This window comes from Castanea sativa, chromosome 11 (assembly GCF_040712315.1).
Source record: "Castanea sativa cultivar Marrone di Chiusa Pesio chromosome 11, ASM4071231v1".
NCBI lineage: Eukaryota > Viridiplantae > Streptophyta > Magnoliopsida > Fagales > Fagaceae > Castanea > Castanea sativa.
Window position 1 is genome coordinate 19,603,489 of NC_134023.1, and position 22,534 is coordinate 19,626,022.

At 34.6% G+C, this 22,534-nt stretch overlaps 1 protein-coding gene across 1 annotated transcript; it reads right to left on the reverse strand.

Annotated features, from left to right (window-relative positions):
* Positions 1-1,762: 1,762 nt before the first annotated feature.
* Positions 1,763-2,791, reverse strand: LOC142616187 (F-box protein At3g07870-like). The gene has a single exon (XM_075789054.1). The coding sequence runs from the start codon at positions 2,789-2,791 to the stop codon at positions 1,763-1,765; it is 1,029 nt and encodes a 342-aa protein (XP_075645169.1).
* Between the last annotated feature and the right edge of the window lie 19,743 nt (positions 2,792-22,534).

The window sequence follows — 22,534 nt, forward strand, 5'->3', positions numbered from 1 at the left end:
TATGTCTGAAGCTCTCACAATTTTCTACATCATCACTATTTTTTTTTCTTTTTATTTTATATTCTTTTTGTTTTAGGTTTTATATTTTATATATTTATTATTTCTCTTCAACATGTAATTATCTTATCAAGTGTTATAATAGTTTAGTTCAAGTAAAACTTTATTAGATATATGTTTTAAGAGCTTGAAAATTCTACTTCAACTAAAATTCTATAACAAAAATAATCCCTAATGCGTATTAGCTAGACTTCTAGCCAAATACAATAACACTCTCCCACCGCCTCTACTCTCTCCTATTTAAGAATTGCTTGTGTAGAAGACCTAAAACCCAAAAACTATTTGCGGAGAAGATGATGTTTGAGGACCCTCATCACGAAGTGAATATTGAAACTGACATCTTTTTATAAAGATTGGTCAATATCTTATTTATTTATTTATGGGAGGTCAATATCTTATATTTATATGTATGACCGTTTTTTGTTAAGTTATTGTTTAGCTACATTGTATTGTCAACGAAAAATATACAAAGCTATGGAGGGGTAGTTCTTCCTCTTACTAAAATCCATCTTTTGCTGGACTCTTTGAGTTTTGACATATCAAACATTAATTTCAAGATTCTTATTAATACAAATAAGTTGAAGAAGCGTTCGTCGTATGGTTTTGTTTTCAGCTAATAAACTAATTTTATTTGCTGAAAACACAATTGCTCAATAGCTCTTTGCAGTGGAAGGAGAATAAGATTGTCTCTTCCTTTATAGGATGCCTTAGAACATTTATATAATTGTTTTCTGTTAAATTCCTTAATATTTTTTTTTTTTGTATTTCAGTAGTTTTAACATATGAATTTTTGAGATATTATTTTACAATATTGAAATTATTTAAAAGATTTCCATGACTATAGTGATAAATTATTTCTTTTAAAGGTAACACTATGGTCACATTTTTTTTTTATGTTGTTTCAATAATTTGTAGGTTTTGAATATTTTGATTCTTTATTTTTTTTTTTGTTGTCATTTTGGAAGTTTTAACATCAATATTTTTGGAAGTTTTTTTTTTTTTATGGAAGTTTCAACCGTTATAACCATAGATCATTCTTTTGAAGATAACATATCTTTCTCTTATGTTTCTTTATTGTACAGTCACATATATATTTTGTTTTGTTTCAAAAATTTCTAGATAGTAAATCTTTTGATTTTTTAATATTTTTTGGCATTTTCGAAGTTTTTATACCTGAATTTTTTTATTTTATTTTTACAATATTTGAAAACTTGCAAGCCATTGCACATTCAAGCAATGGATTCTTTATCAAATTTAAACATAAAAGACTAGAGTAATTTATGTGATGGTATAGTTTCATAATCAAGTTAGGATTTTATAAAAATTATTTTAGTCTGTTATACAAATAGGTAGGTAGGTTCTTGTGCATAGCACAGGTTTGCGACTAGTTTCTCTAAATGCTATTGATCACAGGCATTTATACGGTTAGTTACAAGACTTAGTGGCCAAAAACACCAATTAGCAACTTATTTATTTAAGTTACTTGCAAGACATATTAATTGGTTGTTGCCAAAACAACCAACTAAAAACTTGTAAGTAAATCGATCGGCTTCACTTCTTGAATACTTCTAGCCATCTTAACTGACATAGCTCCACTACTTGCAATCTTACAACTAACTAACTAACTAATAAACTAAATGCTTCTTGATTCTCTACAAGAATTACACATTTGGGCTCTCCTTGCCTGCACTGATATGATATACTGTCAAATATAATCAACAACAGAAACTGCTCGGAATGAATGGCGAGGGGGGAGGTCACGAAGGTCACGAATTCTTATCTTGTAGACTGCCATCGAATCTACACTATAAACATAAAAACACTCATGGAGATATTGAAACTCGATTAAAATGTTACGATTTGGCAGTAGACATAGAGGCCGAATAGGTGCTCTCAAGCCGTCCAAAGGCTCCACGGTGTATTCTTTGATCCAAGACTCCTTTGCACCATAAATATTCATTGACCATATGTCAATCCTATCAAATTCATCATAATCAACCACACAGAGACACCCTCCTAGCACTACTACATGACAATCTTGCCGATCCAGTCCAGACTTATCACAATTATCTGGTATTGGAATCTGTTGAAATTCTTCGGACTCCAAATCAAATGAAACTATAATTGTTGAACCATTTTGCTTATCTTGGCCTAACCAATGTAGTGCTCCATTAAACGAAGTTGCATGGTGTTGCATCCGAAGCAAGAATGGGTTCTTTCTGTTGATCATCCACATGGGTTGTTTGCCTATGGTGAAAACCTCAATATGTTGTTCCAAACCCACAAGTTGTTCTTGTTCCAAACCCATAGGCTGTTCTTGTTCCACTATTCTGACCACCTGGTACTCATTGGTTCCGGGATGGAAACCAAACCCAAATGCCAACTTGCTTTCATTAGTCATGGTGGGCCGTGAAGGAAGTCTGACAAAAGTTGCTGCGTGAATATAGTACACGAAAAATTTGTGTTTTTCCACTTGATCTTTTACTTCAACATAGGAAAAGAACAAGACCCCACGACAGTACAGAACACTAGTAAACTTCTTGCGATATTCCAAGGGCAAGTTGATTGATTTGACAGTACCTGTCAAGCCTTTATTCCAGGGTTCTTTAACATTGCTCATACAAAAATCACAATGATAAAGTTGGTCATGACGGTCAGAAGGGGGATCACTTGAGCAACAAAGGATGAGGGGACAGGTGTAGGATTGATACAAAGCTGGTGGAGAATAATGCATAGTATTTGTTGTTGGTGATCTCTATTATGTTCTATAGGGAAATGAGGAAGCAGAAGGGGACTGTGAAGAATTGAATTCTCTAAGGAAAGAGAGGAAAAGAAGAAGAAGATGAAAGGGATTGTGAAGAATTGTAGGGTTTGTTATCTTTGATTACAACGTGTCTCAAATATATATATATATATATATATATATATATATATATATATATATAAAAGATTCCCATATCAGATAAGAATGCAAATATTAAGATGATATCTGCATTATGATAAATAATAATTACGTCAATATATGGGATAATTGCCTGAGGGAGTCGATGAAGATAAAACGAACAAAACTCGTTTAGCCCTACCAATGCGTGCGGGGTAGGGCATAAGATGATCTAGTCTCTCATAGACAAAACACATGCTAATTAGGTTTAATTAACTGCATTAACCGTTAAACTTTTTTTAATTAAATTATAATTTTATTTTTGACAAAAATACAATTCCAACCCTGACAAGCATTGTTTTTGCTTCTAATTTTCCTTAAAAAAATGTTAAAACAATTACATTTGGTCAATGAGCTCTAGCTCGATTGGCAAGTGTTCCCCTATAAGTTTTAGGTAAAGGGTGTGGTTGTAAATTCTAAACTTATTGGATGTGTTAGGACATATGCGGAACTTGTTAGAATATATGTTATTGTAAATTAGCTAATCTTTTGACAAAACGCACTTTACTTGTAATTGGGCAGATCTAGGATGGTTTAGTATTCTTGGAACAAGAGTTCAAGCCTAGTATTGAAGCTATGCAAATTTGTTCAAGAAAAAAGTGAAGAAGTGTTGTTCTTTAAAGCTCGATAGATATCTCTACAGATAATATCTATTGAGGTTTAATAAGAATTCTCAATAGCTCTCGACAGAAACTGTATCTATCGAGAATTACGAAATTCAGATTTCCAAATCTTGTTTTCACGCATATCCAAGTTATTTGTGTAGGGTTTCTTTTCTCACAACCCTAGACATATATAAGGATTATTTTAAGGGCCGTCAAAGGTGATGCAAGATTATGAAACTTGATGCAAAGTTATTAGTCATGCATATTGTGACCATAGAAAATTTGTCCTAGTTCATTATCTGTTGCAAAAATACATGTTTGTATCGCATACAAAACATACGCAGCAGAAAATTAATAGATCTACTTCATTCGCAGTTGATAATATGTATTATGTAAATTTCAAAATATAAGATCAAGAGAGTGTATCTTGGTGTGGTAAAATTCAAAACCAAATATTAGAAGTACTTGAGAACATTTTTAATCTTCACTCGAATTTCACTTGTGCCTAAGAAGTGTGGTCTCTCAATGTGTGTGTTCAAGGGAGAATAAAAGAGTGTCCTACACTCACATATACACCATTTCATTCTCTTACAAAATCTGGTATGTTTCTCTCCTTATAACTGATTATTTAATTGGGCTTTTGTATGTGGCTTGGAGTGGGATCAAAAGGGAACAAATAAGACAATAGCTTCAATGGGTTTTGGGCTTTTCTGTCAACTCTTGACAAGCCCAAAATTACCATTAAATATATTTAATACTGCTATATAAATATAATTGCACTCTAGAGTACTGAATGCTTTGTTTAGTGCGGTCACAAATAAGGAGTTCAAGAAGACCTTCTCCACTGAAACTGCAAAGGAGGCATGAACCATTCTCCAGACAACCTATAAAGAAACCAAGGCTGTCACGGATTTGAAACTTCAGAGGCTCACTACTAGCTTCGAAGAAATCAAGATGGAGGAGGATGAGTCATTTGATGAGTTCTATGCCATGCATAAGGACATAGTGAACTTAGCTTTCAATCTTGGGGAAACCATTCCCAAACCCAAGATTGTGAGAAAGGTTCTCAAATCTCTGCTTAAGAGATTTCATGCCAAGATCACCACCATTGGGGAATCAAAGGATATTGATAAGATTCCTTTGACAGAGCTTGTTGGAAATCTGCAAACCTATGAGTTGGGTTTGTCTAGGATCGGGAAGTCAAGTAAGGGCAAGAGCATGGTATTGAAGGCCAAGAGCAGTGACACGGATAAGTCTTCCGACGATAAAGATTCTAAAATGAAGTCCTACATTACCCGATAATTCAAGAAGTTCATGAAAAATGCCAATATAAAGAGCTTCGACAAGGACCATAGGCAATCAAGTTCTTCTCAGTCTAAGAGCCAAGACAAAGGGAAGAAGGATGCTAGGGATGGTGGTCAGTACTTTGTTCCTTTAGGGCCCAAATGTTTTGGGTGTCAGGGATTCGATCATATGAAACAAGAGTGCCCTACTTATCTCAAGTTTATTGGGAAAAGCAAGGCACTTGCTGCTACCTTGAGTGACACCGGAGTTGAGGATGATTCTGAAAATGACGATGACGGAATCCTGAATGCCTTCACTGCCTCTGTCAATCCTACTGAAGGGATTGTAGAAGATGTGGATGAAGAAGAAAACTTGGTGGAGTCAAAATTTGAGAAAATGGATGAGCAAGATGACATCCACACAACCTATGCATAGTTGTACAAGGTCTTGGAGAAACATGAGAAGCTGTATAGGTTGGCCAGCAAGAAGCTCAGTGATGTGGAGCTTGAATGTGAACAACACTTCACAAAGTTTGATGAAGCAAATCAGAATATTGGAGCACTGAGGTTTGAGAATAATTTCTTGGCTAAGAAGACCAAGAAGCTTGAGGCAAAACTGTTCCAAGTGAGAGCTCAGTTGGAGAGGACCTCAAGTGCAAAACTTGATGAGATGTTCAACATGCAAAAATCTGCCTTCGATCGAACCAGTTTAGGGCATGATATTTCTTCTCCTAATATTGCTTCTTCTAGTACTACTGTTTTTGTTTCTCCTGCCAACAATATTGATTCTGAGAATAATGATGCTAAAAATGTGATAGCTAGTGAGAGCATAGACAAGGATAAATCTATTTTAGGGGCACCCCTAAGCTTGCTAAGAAAGAAACCAAAAATCCTAGGGCTAAGAAGAGTAATGCTAAAAAATCTAAAGAGAAGAAGCAGTATCTCTGTCATCACTATGGCGCAGCTGGACACACTCGACCAAATTGCTATATATGGTTAGCCACTCAACAGATCAACAACATGATTTCGTCGGGAAACCAGAATCTGCTTTCATCCTCTTTTGCTCCTCTTAGAGATCTCCTCAAAGCCCTCATGTTCTATTTGAACTTGAACGGTTTCAATTCTTCCCCCTCACCACCGGTTCAAGGTTTTGCTCAAAGGAAAGGTTCCTCCAAAGTGTGGAAGGAAAAGGGCTCCAAGTGATTTAGTCACTTTTTCTCTCTCTCCCTCTTTTTGTTATGGTTGCATTACTTGTGTGTTTTGTTTTCTTGTTTTGAGACAGTCTCGTTTTTCTGCATTACTTTATTTGACATATTTTTGTTTAATTGTTTTTCAATTTTGTCATTATTTTGTTTCTTTTATAAAAATAAAAAAAATTGAAAAATCAGAAAAATACAAAAATAGTGTGTGCTTGTGTACTTTGGTACTTGTGTACCTTGAACGGCCAATGAAACAAAGTTTTCTAAACTTTGTATCTTTTGTAGCTTAGATGAGCATCTTTATGCACAACTAAGCAAGTGAACTTTGTGGCTCGTGTTTGTGATGAGTAAGATTAAGTTATCTCCTGTACTTAATGTTGGGAAATTTAGACCCCGGTTGATAGAATTAACAAGTTTTAAACCCAAGTTGTTAATTAGATTTATTATGCATAAAACTTGTTAAAACAAATAAATATCAATATCATGTCAAATAGTGTAGCGAAAAAATAAATAAGACAAGATATGATGACCTAGGAAAACCAATGAAACCAACCAGTTTCACAATTAAAAACTTGGGGGGGAAACCTTCCCAAAAAGTAATTCACTATAGTAAAAAGAAGTTTCAGATCTAGTACAAAACCTTTGTCCCTAGACTCTACAATCCCCATAAATGAACTCACATCAGAAACCTTCTACCGCTTCAGAACCTCTAAACTCTTCAATATATGAATGCCACCCTTTGATGCACGAATCCCAGTACGTGACTCACTCACCAACTTGAGGAAGAAGAATGTTGGCTGCAAAGTTCTTCGCTTCATCAACAATGAAGATCAAGAAGCACTTGGTTACAAAACCCTAAGGCGCAAAGACGCAATAGCTTCTTTCTAGAGAGAATAATGCTTTAGTCACCTTTTGCATATGTTCTCCTTGTATTCTTTTATGTGACGGCTTCCAAAATAAGCCTTATATATGTCTAGGGTTGTGAGAAAAGAAACCCTACACAAATACATAAACATGGGCCGAAAATTAGATTTGGAAATCTGAATTCCCGTAACCTCGATACACCTGTTGGACACCTGCGGACAGCTGCTCGACAGATAGCTATCTATCGAGATTTAATGAATGAAGCTCGACAGCTTCTTAATACCTTCTGGATCGATCAAGAAGCTATCGAGCTTCATTCATTAAATCTCGATAGATAGCTATCTGTTGAGCAGCTATCCGCAAGTGTCCAGCTATCTGTCCAGCTTTAGTGAACACATTTTCTTCACTTGTTTCTTGGTCCAATCTTCATGGCTTTAATACTAGACTTGAACAACATGTTCTTTGAAGTATTAAACACATCCTAGATCTACCCAAAATACAAGTAAAGTACGTTTTGTCAAAGGATTAGGCAACTACATAAAATATGTCCTTAACAATCTCCCCCTTTGGCAATCCGTGACAAAACTACAACAAACAAATGAACATATGAGAGAAGTCATAAATCCCTCAACTTATACTCACTTGTTAAATACAATAAAATCTATCTTAACACAAACTCTTGAAAAACTTTGCAAGAAAAGAGTTTATGGCAAGTAGACTTTGACAACCTATATTTCTGAAACACTTTAAACAAAACTCATTAAGGCATCTTAGTGTGAGACATAAATAATAGATTGCATACAAAATAAAGAAACATGTGTATAAAGAGAGAAAAGAAATAACACATGTAGAGATAGGTGAAGAAAACATACATCATCATATATATATATCAAAGATAAGCACAATGTATGTAAAGATGGTCACAAGACCTAAGGTATAAGAACAATAAGCTAAAAGTAGCTCCTACAACAACAAGTAGGTAAGCACTCTCCCTAACAAGATGAAACACATCTCCCTCTTACAAAGGAATTTATTTCTTCCCCTAACTTGTAGAATCTTAAGGAAAGAAACCACAAATTTTCCAATTTCTCCCCCTTTTTGTCATGATTGACAGAGGGTACAAGAAGTTATAAAGCTTTACCCGAGAAACATAAAGATGATCAAGGATGATCAAGGGGGCACAAAGAATCCATAAAAATGCATGAATGTAATGAAACAAGATGCTATGGATGACAAGATAAAAAAAACATGCAAAACATGTGAAAAACAATGCATAAGATCTCGATCGATCGAGAGGTGTCGAGAAGCTATCAAGCATACCTAGATGGATTGAACAGCTATCAAGAGGTCAGGAGGTTTCTCGATCGATCCAGAAGGTATTGAGAAGCTATCGAGATTGCGATAAAAAAAAGCTAAGAAGCTCAACAGACAACCAGGTATCGAGAAGGTGTCGAGGAGGTGTCGAGCCAACTTTTAAAAGCAGTTTTTCGAGAAGGAAAAACACAGACATGAATGCAATCATGCATGCAACTCAACCAATGATCCAATCAACATATTAGACACTCAAAATCATCTCTCAACACAATTTTAAGCTTATGGATCCCAAAAACACACACACACATTAAACAAGTCTAATCGATTTTATATTTCAAAAACCAAGTTAAGACAGTTTAGTGAGTATACATCAACACATGTAAACCTTGTGATGGCCAAATCATATTGTACCTGCACATGTATCAAGAGTAGCAAAGAATATTGTGTGTTGTGTGTGTAAAACATCGCAAGATTGCATGAGTGTCTCTATGTTATGAAGATTTGAGATATGAGAAAATCACTTTAACTCACACACACATCATAACTATTTGATGGGGACTATCACTTTTGAGGTACATCCTATAACTCTTACATCTCCTAGAAAACACGCTTGTAATCATATTTAAAGCATTTTTGATCTTTTTCCTTTTATTTTCTTTGCATATTTTCTTTTTATTAAGAAAATCATGCATGGGTATACAAAGGAGAGAGAAGAAATACCCAATTATGTTAAGCTTTTGACATTGCACTTTTGCTATGCCTAAGCATACAGATGTCATTGACATTGCACTTTTGCTATGCTGAAGCATACAGATGTCATATTATGATTGGTGAGATGGTTATTTATGCCTTTCTCTTAGGATTTTCTAGTCCTACCCGTCAAAAAGAGTGATACGAGTGTTAAGTATAAGAGATCACTTAACCGTACTCATCACAAATAAAGAGCCACAAAGCTCACTTGCTTAGTTGTGCATAAGAATACTCATCTAAGCTACAAGAGATACAAAATTTCAAGAGATAAAAAGTTTAGAAAAACTCTGTTTCAATGCGCATTTTAAGGTTCACAAGAACCAATGTACACAAGCACACACTGTTTTTGTATTTTTCTGAATTTTTCAATTTTTTTTTTATTTTGAAAAAAACAAAATAAAAACTAAACAACCAAACAAAAATAGACAAACAATCATGAAAGCATGAAAGAAAGATGCAAATGCATGAAGGTATGGTAGAAAGATGTAGATGCATGAAAGCATGATTTCAAAAGCATATAAGAAATCAATCAAAGAAAGTCCTACTTTAGATAGAAAGTATTAAAGCAGAGGACAAACAGAAAAGGCAATTAAGTCTTAGGCTCCTTTCTCACCTACATAGCACGAGTTTTTGGCCGTAAAGATGAAAAGACACGTGTCCTAGTATGTTTACTAAAGGACATAGAAGAATTAAGATTCTTCTGAAATTGAGTTAAAAAGCTCAAGACTTTTAATAACTCTCCAAACAAAGGTGTAGGTCCTTGAGAGGAAACTTGTGATCTTTTGGACACTTGCTTTTGAGGATACAACTTAACGCAATTAGGACGAATGTGTCCAGACACACCACAATGGTGACAAACATGAGATCTAGCAAAGGATTTAGAATTAGCCAAATCAATTTTGGATTTCAAACCTTTATTACCTTTCTCAGATTGAGGAACAATGATAGTCCTTGATATAGAAGCTGTGGAAGAGGAGGGGCCGGAGGAAACAGCTTATCCTGAGCCAGTCTTATCAGAACTAGGCTTTTGAGCACTCAAGACTTCTTCAAGCTTTGCACTAGACATCCTCTCTATTTGAGTTCTAGCTTGACTAAGCTCAACCTCGAGATTCTTGACCTTCTCTTATAATGAGGTGTTCTCCATAACAGGAGTCTCAACTAACCTTGTAGTCTCATCCAGTTTGACTAACATATCAGCCTTTTCAGTTTTTACCTTATTAAGCTCTTTTCTACAAAGATGAGAAGTCTTTTCAGATTTTATGAATTCAGTGCATAGCTTATCATAGGCTTCCTGAAGGGTCATCTTCTTGGACACTTCATTATCAGAAGAATCATCACTATCATTAGCACCCTCTACAACCACCTTATTGGTTGAGACAACAAAAGCCGTAACGTGACTACATTCATCCACATACTCATCAGAAGAGTCATTCTCAGTGTCACTCCAAGTAGCAACCAACCCTTTATCTTCTGACTTATTGGCCTTTTCCCTCATAAGGTAGTTTGGGCACTCTATCCTTATGTGACCAAAACCCTTGCACTCATGGCATTGAATTAGGGGCTTCTCATTCTTACCCTTCCTAGAGGATTTAGATTTCCTAGGAGGTTTGCCCATATCCTTTTTCCTAAATTGAAGAAGCTTGATAATCTCATCAGTTATGAAGGTTCGATCCTCATCCTAATCATCATCATCATCTTCATCTTCAGAGTCCTCAATCTCTTCCTCTATACCCTTAAGAGCCAAGTTTTTACTCTTTCCACCTTGTCCCATTGAGCCTAATCCCATCTCATAGGTTTGAAGGTTCCCTACAAGCTCAGTCAAAGAAATTTGATCAATGTCCTTTGCTTCTTCAATGGCAGTGATCTTGGCATGGAATCTTTCAAGTAAGGACCTAAGGATTTCCTAACAATTTTGGATTCTGCTATAGTTTCTCCAAGGTTGAAAGCAGAATTCACAATATCCATGAGTTTAGCATAGAACTCATCAAAGGTCTCATCCTCTTCCATCCTTATTTCTTCAAAGCTACTGGTGAGTCTTTGAAGCTTCACAGTTTTTACTACCTTGGTACCTTCATAGTGTTGGGGTTTATGCCCTAAAATCCAATTTATTGCCATGTTATAAATAATTAAATTGTTTAATTATATGAGACTATTTATAAATGAACTAATGGGACATTATCTTAGTCCATGAGATGCATTGTATGTGATTTATGTGATTTAGTCAAAGAAGATATAAGTCACAAGTTCCTTGTAAACTCAAAATATAGTTCGTAGTCGGTGATGAAATTGGGCGTTTCATCTGTGAAGACTATAACATATCAACTAAGATGATTTGTCTTGATCATGAAAATGGAAATTTCTAGTTGGTATGTTGATATGTTTTAAGAGTTAAGACATATTAAACTGGACCGTTGTGAGATTTATTATTCTCCTAACGACTGTCAAATGAATAATGAATCTCACGACTTCTATTTACATAAACACTAAATCCTGAGAGAATAATGGACCTGATCATGAGATGTAGGTTGCTTTGATATATCAGGAGTGAGATCTATTATTTACGGTCAAAATCTTAGTATGTTAGGCAGCCACATTTAGTGTTGATGGAACATATATTCTTAAGATGAAATTCATAGTCTCTTAACGGAGATACAAAATATTCCCTTGACATAAGTTTAATGGGTTAGGTTATTCAGAGAGTTGGGCTCAACCACTTTAGTAAGGAGTTACTAAAGTATATATTTATGGAATTGGATTTCATAAATATATAATGAATAACTTAAAGGATTAAACCGGGTACTCAAGGATTAAGATGTAGTGATTTACGAAGTGGCAGTCTACATCCATGACTTTGTATTACTATGAATATTTTATGAAGGAGTTGCATGTACAATAAAGTCTTGGGATATAATTTATAGATAAGGCCTAGAGTACAACTATATTTATATAGTGGTATTAAATATAGTTAATGGTAACTTTGGACTTGTCAAGAGTTGACAGAAAAGCCCAAGGCCCATTGGAGCTAGTGTCTTATTGGTCCCTTTTGGTCCCACTCCAAGCCCCACCTAAGCCCAATTGGAACGGCCCAAAAGGCTAGCCCAATTAGATAATCAGTTATATATAAGAAGAGAAACATACAGAATTTCAACGGAGTGTGAGACATCATTTTGAAATGGTTTGTATGTGAGTGTTGGACACTCTCCTATTCTCTCATTGGAGACTGATTGAGAGACCACACATCTTGGGCATTAAGTGGAATTAAAGTGAAGATTAAAAGTATTCCCAAGTGCTTCTAATATTCGGTTTTGAAGTTCACCGCACCAAGGTACGCTTTCTTGTTCTCTAATTCTGGAACTTACATAGTACATGTTATCAATTATGAATGAAGTAGATCCGTTAATTTTTCCGCCACGCATGTTTTGTATGAGATACAAACAAGTATTTCCATGCATTTTTCCAACAAATGGTATCAGAGTGGTCTTCAATTCGAATTGTATAACATGTTTTGTGAGTTTTTGGAATCAGAGATAATAGTTTCATGTTGTGAGAAATTTAATTTTCTGCATGATTGTTGAAACTATTATTTATGGAAACTGATTTTGATGTTATGATGTTGTTTAATTTTTGAGTTTAAGTATGTTAAACTGATTTTTAAGGCTATAGCATCAATGATATTCAGTTTAGATATCAATCTCTGTCCATTATGATCATATGATGGTTGTTTTGCTCTTGAAAACGTTGAAAAACTGTCTTAGAAAAATTCTAGGAAATTCGAAATTCGCGACGCTCAATCGATTGAGCATCTGTCAAGCATCGATCGAGCTGGCAGACGTTTTCTCGATCGATCGAGGATCTGTCGAGCATCAATCGAGCTTCGTAGAAGTTTTCTCGATCGATCAAGCATCTGTCGAGGATCGATCGAGCTTCGTGGAATGTTTCTTGATCGATCGAGAATCTGTCGAGGATCGATCGAGAACTGTTTATTCAGAATTTTTTCTAAGTGTTTTTCACGTATATAAAGAACAAAGATGTGTGTGATGAGATTACACATGGTTCTAACTAAAAGACCTAATGAAATCAAAGATATTAGTTAAATAGAACTTTTAGTCCTAAATGTTTTGGGACTTGTCTTTTAAGAAACATTCTAATGAGATTAGAATTGTTGTATGTTTAAAAGTCCTTAATTCATTTTAATTAGAAGTTTTAATGAGATTAAAGCTTAATTAAATGGTATATAGTTTCTAATTAGATTAGAACTTTTCATTTTGGAAATTAAGGATAGAGTTCTATATAACTAATTTTTGATTCATTAGTGTTTAAGGAATCCTAAATAGTTTAGGACTTCCATTTTAGTTAGCGATTCTAATGAGATTAGAGTCTTAAATAAGTGCAAGGTTATAAGTTGTGATGGGATCACAATTATTTAAGAAAAACCCAAATAATGAGTGGGAGTGCTGAAATAACCCTTTTGTTAAGTTTATTGTAATGTGAATAGATACCTTGTCTTGACTTCGAGTCTTGCATTCCATGTGGAGGGTATTTACTTCACGGATTACAAGGTTCAACTTCTTTGTGATTGCGTGAATGTTCATTACGCTATAGTGACGTGACTTAGTAACATCACATTGAATTTAAACAATTAAACACATTTGATGTGTAAGGTTAAAATTGTGATGAGATCACAATGTTTTCAATACAATCCACTTGTTTTAAAATTTCTAGTGGGAGAGAGATTCAAGGGTTGATTCTCACGGCCTCCATTGCCGGTTTATAGTAGTGTGATTAGGCACCTCGCCTTGGCGTATATGTCTTGCTACCTTCGGAGGGTGTTTAATTCATGGTACTACAGGTTAAACTTCTTAATGATAGATGAAGTGTGTTTTTACATTGAGAACAACCACGCTTCCGTGGAGTTACTTGGTGACTCACATTGATTCTAGGCAATGGTGTACACTAAACTAAGTGTAATGTTAACCTCCCTTCGAAGCTATGTCATTATTACTTAGAGGCTAAAGGAAAAACGGCAAATTATTTTTGTTTGGTAAGAGTTACCATGATAGCATTAATAATGAGAATGATTCTCTCCTGATCATAGTGATTGGTATGACCTCGCTTCCGAGGAATATTAATTGCGAGATTAGGTTGTTGTTGCACCTAGTATAGTATGTTTTTCGGGTTCCATGCTATATGGTTATGGATGCAAAATATAATGTCCCTGTAATTATGTTCATAGTTTCAAAATAAAGTAGTCATAAATTTTGTTCTCAAGCTACTATTTTAACTGAATCACATTAACTAAGAAATAATTTTGGACGTGGTGCTTAAAGGAGCTGAAGTACATAATTTTTTTTTTGATTTAGCATTGTCATGATTTCCTATGAATGATGCATTGATGGAAGATAGCTTATGATATGATCATAGTCTCCATTGAAATGCTATAATGTTTCTTTGGCTTTCTATCTCGATTGTACTACAGCATGAGATGCAAGAGTTAGTACTAGACTTAGACTTTATATTAAGTCTAAATGAGAGTTTTGGTATAAATCATATTGAGTGCTAAGAAAAGCTTAAGGAGTTCCAATTCTATATCATTTTATGAAAATATTTTATTTTTAAAATGAATTGGAATTCTTGGATGTAGAGATTAAATGTTAATCTCATATGGATATGATCCATAAGTCCTTATTAGAATCATTTGATCAATTCAGGTTGTTTTGTAAATGAATTTCTTTTATATTATCTGAATTGATGAGTGATTTCTACACAAAGGTAAACATCCTAAAAGCTAAGGCTAGGATCAATATGATTTAATTCAAATTCTTAACTTAGACAAAAAGGTAAGGGTGGTAAGAAGAGGAATTATAATACCAAATAGTTGGACAAGCTAGTTGTCCTAGTAGTTGTCAAGAGGAAATTAGACTCAAAAGCATGACCAAAAGGAAAGTGTTTTCGGTTTTGGTAAAGTTAAGCATTGTCCATGATTATTTTCTAGATGGAAATTTATATGTTTTACTTTTTAAAGAGAAAGTTTTCATCCTTTAGCAATGTATGTTTTGGCACTTATGTCTAGATCTTATTAATCTAAATGATATTCAAGATTGGTGAAAGATGGGCTTTTAGAACTATTATTTTGTTATATTCCCAGTCTATGAATTCTATTTAGAGGATAATATGATCTAGGACTCCTTTTGTAAAGGAATGTAGTTTCAATAACTTCTTTAAGTCAGTGCATACATGAAGGATGAATAAGACTCTTTTATAATTAGTAAAGTACATGATTATTATTTCCATTTGCTTATTTCTTTTGGAGATATCTCTAATATTTACTATACATTTTCTAAAGTTGATTTCAAAAGTTTGTTCCTAGGACATTTGTCAAATTGTGGATTGGGTGAAAACCTAGTATATGATATTTCCACTTTTGGAAATGTCCAGCACTTGTACTAGAAAGGAAGTCTAACAAATTGAAATCAAAAGATAGAAAAATGTGTGTTTATGTTGGGTATCCAAAAGGAATTGCAGAAGATTATTTTGGTAGTCATAAAGAAGACAAGATGTTTGTAAAGTACAAATACAAAGTTTCTTGAAGATGACTATGTGAATAATCTTAAAGCAAACGAAGAATTGTTCTAGAAAGAAAATGTCAAAATTTGTTGTAAGACAACTATAGAATATATTTAAAAATGAGATGGTTGTATTAGATACACCACAAAGGATTATTCTAAATATATAGCTAGTACACAAGTACAATATCGTAGTGGGAGGATTGTTAATTACCAAATAAGTTCATACTTTTGGAATAAACTTTTGTAGTCATTCCACAAGGATATGAATTTGATCATCAGTCTTACGTAGAGGCAATAGATGATATGAATATGCATTATTGGATCAAGGTTATGTAAATAGAATTAGATTCTATTTAAAGTCTAGAACTTGTAGAGGCACCTAATGGCATTAAGCCTATTGTTCTCAAATAGGTCTACAAGAAAATGAGATTGATAGAATTGAAGGTTCAAACCTTCAAAGTCAATACTAATGGCGAAAAGATTTATTCAGAAAGAAATAGTTCGACTATGAAAAGATTTTTTCACCAATAGTCAAGTTTGACACTATCTAGATTCTCTTATCCATTATATTTCATTTGATGAAATATGATAATGGATGTCAAGAAAGCTTCTTTTAGTAGCAATCTTGAGAAAGACATCTATATGATGTAACTAGACTTGTACATAATAAAGAACCAGTAGTTTTTAGTATGCAAGTTGCTTAAATTCCATTTATGGACTAAAGCGAGCATATGAATCATAAAATATCATCTTTGATCAAGAAATCAAATTGTTTGATTTTGATCAAGTATTAAAAGGCCTTAGGTGTGTAAAAGCTATATAGAATAATAAATTTCTTAATATATGTTGATGACATTCTAATCATTTAGAATGATGTAGAGTTATTGTCATCAATGAAGTTTTTGGTTGTCTAGTCCAGTTTGATATAAAGTACTTGGGAAAGACTAGTTATCCTAAGAATTTATTATTGTTAAAATTCAGAAATTAGGATTTTTGATCTATCTCAAACTGCTTAAATAGATTAGATTCTAGCCAAGTATAGCATGTAATACTTCAAGAAATGATTCTTTCCTTTTAAGTTTGAAGTTCCTTTATATATGATTGTGGTCCGAAGACATATAAAAGGAAGAGCATATTAAGACGGTTCCTTATATTAAATAGATAGGAAGTATTTATGCTATGCTAAATACTAGGCTAAATATCTATTTTGCGGTGGGCATAGTAAGCAAATATCAATTGAATCAAAGATCACTTAATTTAGTGTGGTGGGCATAGTAAGCAAATAGCAATTGAATCAAAGATCACTTAATTTAGTGGGAATAAAGCATATACTCAAATATCTTAGGAGAACGAGGGATTATATGCTTGTCCACAAAAGTGAGGTTTTGATAGATACTGGATGTACAAATTCTGACTTGTAGTTTGATTGTGAATCATGAAATTGGACTTCAAGATATGTGTTCATCCTAGGTGGTGAAGATACACGTTATGACGTTGAACTTCAAGATATGTGTTCATACTAGGTGGTGAAGATACACATTATGACGTTGAACTTCAGGATATGTGTTCACTCTAGGTGGTGAACATGCACATTAAAGCGTAAGTATAATCTCATTTGAGAGATATGAGTGAGTGAGAAGTACTAGTAGAAAAGATAATTTATGTAATAAATCTGACTGAAACTTGTTTCCAAGCCTTTCCTTAGAGTGATTATGAATTACTCTAAAGGGAGATAAGTGTCAGATATATTATAAATTGTCTTTGAGGGCAAGTGGGAGATTTTTGGGGTTTATGCCCTAAAATCCAATTTATTGGCATGTTATAAATAATTAAATTGTTTAATTATATGAGACTATTTATAAATGAACTAATGGGACATTATCTTAGTCAATGAGATGCATTGTATGTGATTTATGTGATTTAGTCACAGAAGATATAAGTAACAAGTTCCTTGTAAACTCAAAATATAGTTCGTAGTCGATGATAAAATTGGACGTTTCATCTGCGAAGACTATAACATATAAAACTAAGATGATTTGTCTTGATCATGGAAATGGAAATTTCTAGTTGGTATGTTGATATGTTTTAAGAGTTAAGACATATTGAATTGGACCGCTGTGAGATTTATTATTCTCCTAACGACTGTCAAATGAATAATGAATCTCACGACTTCTATTTACATAAACTCTAAATCTTAAGAGAATAATGGACCTGATCATGAGATGTAGGTTGTTTTGATATATCAGGAGTGAGATCTATTATTTACGGTCAAAGCCTTAATATGTTGGGCAGCCACATTTAGTATTGATGAAACATATATTCTTAAGATGAATTCATAGTCTCTTAATGGAGATGCAAAATATTTCCTTGACATAAGTTTAATGGGTTAGGTTATTCAGAGAGTTGGGCTCAACCACTTTAGTAAGAAGTTACTAAAGTATATATTTATGGAATTGGATTTCATAAATATATAATGAATAACTTAAAGGATTAAACCGGGTACTCAAGGATTAATATGTAGTGATTTAGGAAATGGCAGTCTACATCCATGACTTTGTATTACAACGAATATTTTATGAAAGGGTTGCATGTATAATAAAGTCTTGGGATATAATTTATAGATAAGGCCTAAAGTGCAACTATATTTATATAGTGGTATTAAATATAGTTAATGGTAACTTTGGACTTGTCAAGAGTTGACAGAAAAGCCCAAGGCCCATTGGAGCTTGTGTCTTATTGGTCCCTTTTGGTCCCACTCCAAGCCACACACCTAAGCCCAATTGGAACGGCCCAAAAGGCTAGTCCAATTAGATAATTAGTTATATATAAGAAGAGAAACATACAGAATTTCAGCGGAGTGGGAGACATCATTCTAAAATGGTTTGTATGTGAGTGTTGGACACTCTCCTATTCTCTCCTTGGAGACTGATTGAGAGACAACACATCTTGGGCATTATGTGGAATTGGAGTGAAGATTAAAAGTATTCCCAAGTGCTTCTAATCTTTAGTTTTGAATTTCACCGCACCAAGGTACGCTTTCTTGTTCTCTAATTCTGGAACTTACATAGTACATGTTATCAATTATGAATGAAGTAGATCCGTTAATTTTTTTGCTGCGTATGTTTTGTATGAGCTGCAAACAAGTATTTCCATGCATTTTTCCAACACATAGGTGGTCTCCAGAATGGTCCATGCTTCCTTGGCAACTTCCGTTGATGATATTTTCTTGAATTTCTCATTGGTCACTCCACAAAACAAGGCATTCAAGGCCCTACTGTTGAAATTTGCCGCTGTGATTGTTGCATCATCCCAATCCACTGGCGTTTTCTTTGGCTTAATCCATCCAACTTCAACAACTTGCCATACCTGTTCACCTAAAGCCTGTAAAAACATTTTCATACGGGCTTTCCAGTACGCATTATTAGTGCCATCAAATAAAGGAGGAATCAAGAGAGATTGTCCACAATCCATGACAATGGGGGTCAAGGATCACTTTCAGGAAATTAATCCAATCAGAGTATACCTGCTTTGATACCACTTGTTGGAAAATTTAGGCCCCGGTTGATAGAATTAACAAGTTTTAAACCCAAGTTGTTAATTAGATTTATTATACATAAAACTTATTAAAACAAATAAACATCAATATCATGTCAAATAGTGTAGTGGAAAAATAAATAAGACAAGATATGATGACTTAGAAAAACCAATGAAACCAACCAGTTTCACAGTAAAAAACCTGGGGGAAACCTTCCCGTAAAGCAATTCACTATAGTAAAGAGAAGTTTCAGATCTAGTACAAAACTTTTGTCCCTAGACTCTACAATCCCCGTAGATGAACTCATAGCGGAAACCTTCTACCGCTTCAGAACCTCTGAACTCTTCAATATATGAACGCCACCCTTTGATGCACGGATCCCAGTACGTGACTCACTCCTTTGCACAAATCCCAGTACGTGACTCACTCCTTTGCACGAATCCCAGTACGTGACTCAGTCACCAACTTGAGGAAGAAGAATTTTGGCTGCAAAGTTCTTCATTTCATCAACAATGAAGATCAAGAAGCACTTAGTTATAAAACCCTAAGGCGCAAAGACGTAGTAGCTTCTTTCTAGAGAGAATAATGCTTCGGTCACCTTTTGCATATGTTCTCCCTGTCTTCTCTTATGTGACGGCCTCTAAAATAACCCTTATATATGTCTAGGATTGTGAGAAAAGAAACCCTACACAAATACATAAACATGGGCCGAAAATCAGATTTGGAAATCTGAATTCCCGTAACCTCGATAGATGCTCGATCGATCAAGAAGCTGTGGAGCTTCATTCATTAAATCTCGATAGATAGCTATCTGTCCAGCAGCTGTCTGCAGGTGTCTAGCAGCTGTCTAGCTATCTGTCCAGCTTTAGTGAACACCTTTTCTTCACTTGTTTCTTGGTCCAATCTTCATGGCTTTAATACTAAACTTGAACAACATGTTATTTGAAGTAATAACAACATCCTAGATCTACCCAAAATACAAGCAAAGTACGTTTTGTTAAAGAATTAACTAACTACATAAAATATGTCCTTAACACTTAACACTCGTATCACTCTTTTCGACGGGAAGGACTAGAAAATCCTAAGAGAAAGCCATAAATTACCATCTCACCATTGTTGCCTGCCAATCATGAAATGACATCTGTATGCTTCGGCATAGCAAAAGTGCAATGTCAAAAAGCTTAACATAATTGGGTATTTCTTTTCTCTCTCTCATATGCCCATGCATCATATGCTTAATAAAAGAAAAATATGCAAAGAAAAATAAAAGCAAAAGATCAAAATGCTTTACTTATGATTGCAAGCGTGTATTCTAAGAGATGTAGGAGTTATAGGTTGTACCTCGAAGGTGATAATCCCCATCAAACAGTTTTGATCGTGTGTGACTTAAATTGATTTACTCATATCTCAAATTATCATAACATAGAGACACTTATGCAATCTTACAATGTTTTTCACACACAACACGCAATATTCTTTGCTACTTTTGATACATGTGCAGGTACAATGTGATTTGGCCATTACAAGATGTATTTGAAATAATAGATCTTTTCTTGCCAATGGCAACCATGACAACAGGGGTTAATGGATCTCACAGAAAAGATTAAACCCTAATCAGAGTGTGCCTGCTCTGATACCACTTGATAGGCCAAGAATGTGTTGACCCCTTGTGATGAATTAACCAATTAATTAGCCAAGTGAATTAATTAGGTTCAATTACATGCAATGAGCATGACAGCACAAACAAATCACAAATTAGCTAAATATGCAGCGGAAATTAAATGACATAGTGATTTGTTTACGAATGGGGAAAATCTACATGGCAAAAACCCCACCGACTGATTTTAAGGTCACCACTCCCGAGAATCCACTATTATTAAAACAAGCGGTTACAAGTAAAGGAATCCCAGTACCTTATACCAATCTACAGTTGAACCCTTACCCCATTACCTAATTGGACTTGTTCTGTAGCGACAATCTCTCTTTTTCAATGCACAACTCCCAGTATGTGACTAACCAATAGATGCGTGGATCCTAGTACGCGACTTGATCACCAACTTAAGAAGGATTTTGGCTGCAAATTTCTTCTATTCTTCAACACATGAAGATCACAAAGTTGCTTGGTCACAAAACCCTACAGTGTATAAACATAGCAGCTTCTCCAAGAACTGGGGCAAACTAGGTTTACGGTCACACTTAAGAAATTATGCTCTTGTGCAATTGTGCTCTTGGTTGTGTGACCTGATACAACCCTTAAAATAATCCTTATATGTGTTTAGGGTTATGAGAAAAGAAAGCCCAAACACATAATCATGGATTGGATGAAAATCTGTCTAGAAAAACTGAGTTTCATAAACCTCGACAAATACCTTAGCTATCGAGCAGCTGTTGAGTCTCGGGTTTCAACAACTCTTTTAAACCTTGATAGATGTTAGCTGTCGAGCTTTAATGAACAACACTTCTTCACTTGTTTCTTGGACAAACTTGAAACCTTGTTTCTTGAAGCATTAAACACATCCTAGATCTATCCAATTACAAGTAAAGTGCATTTTGTCAAAGGATTAGCCAATACATAACATGTTGACATATGTTCCAAACATCCAATCACATATTTCCTAACAAAGATTCTATATAAGGAGCCATTGCGTTTTCTGCACTCATTTCCTTGATCTCTCTCTACAGTTTCTTTCTTTTCTCACTCCAAAACTCTTCAAACTCAAAACCCCTCATATTCCTCACTTGATCTTCAGCCTAAATCTAGTGTTCTTTATCTGGTATGATTCTTTCTCAGTCATTAATCATGCATTTCACTCTTTTCTGACCTAAGTTTTGAGTTTTGAAAATTTTTTGGGGGGTTTTTCAAAATTGATGATTTTATGAAAAATTTTGGGATGGATCTTGTATATTTGATCTTAAAACATCATGCATTGCATCACATGTGCATTATAACACTGCCTCATGCATTCTAGATGTGTGTTTACATTGTGGAACTGATTGTGTGCTGGTAGATTTGGATTGGGCTGAGCCCATGATGCTTTTACTATTGCATTTCACATGCTCATGCATTTTCATGCATACGTACCTTACATTCTTTATATTCTTATATATTGATTGTATTTGGTGCTTTTCTACATGTTTTTCTTTCTCTCTTTCTCTTCCTCTTACGTTAGTTGCATCATGGCACCTTAGCGTAAATCTGTTCCGTCTCGGAAACCTCTTCGTTCCGGGACATTTTCATCTTCTTCTCCTTCGGACCCCACTTCGTTTCACGTACGGTCCCATGATGAGAAGGCCAAATCAGACTTCTTTGAGAACTTCTCACGACGAGGCATTCATTCGGAATGCCAAGTCATCCTATCTTATTTTTCTAGCACTAATCTACCCACTGTCATTCACAGTAAGGGTTGGGAGTCACTTTGT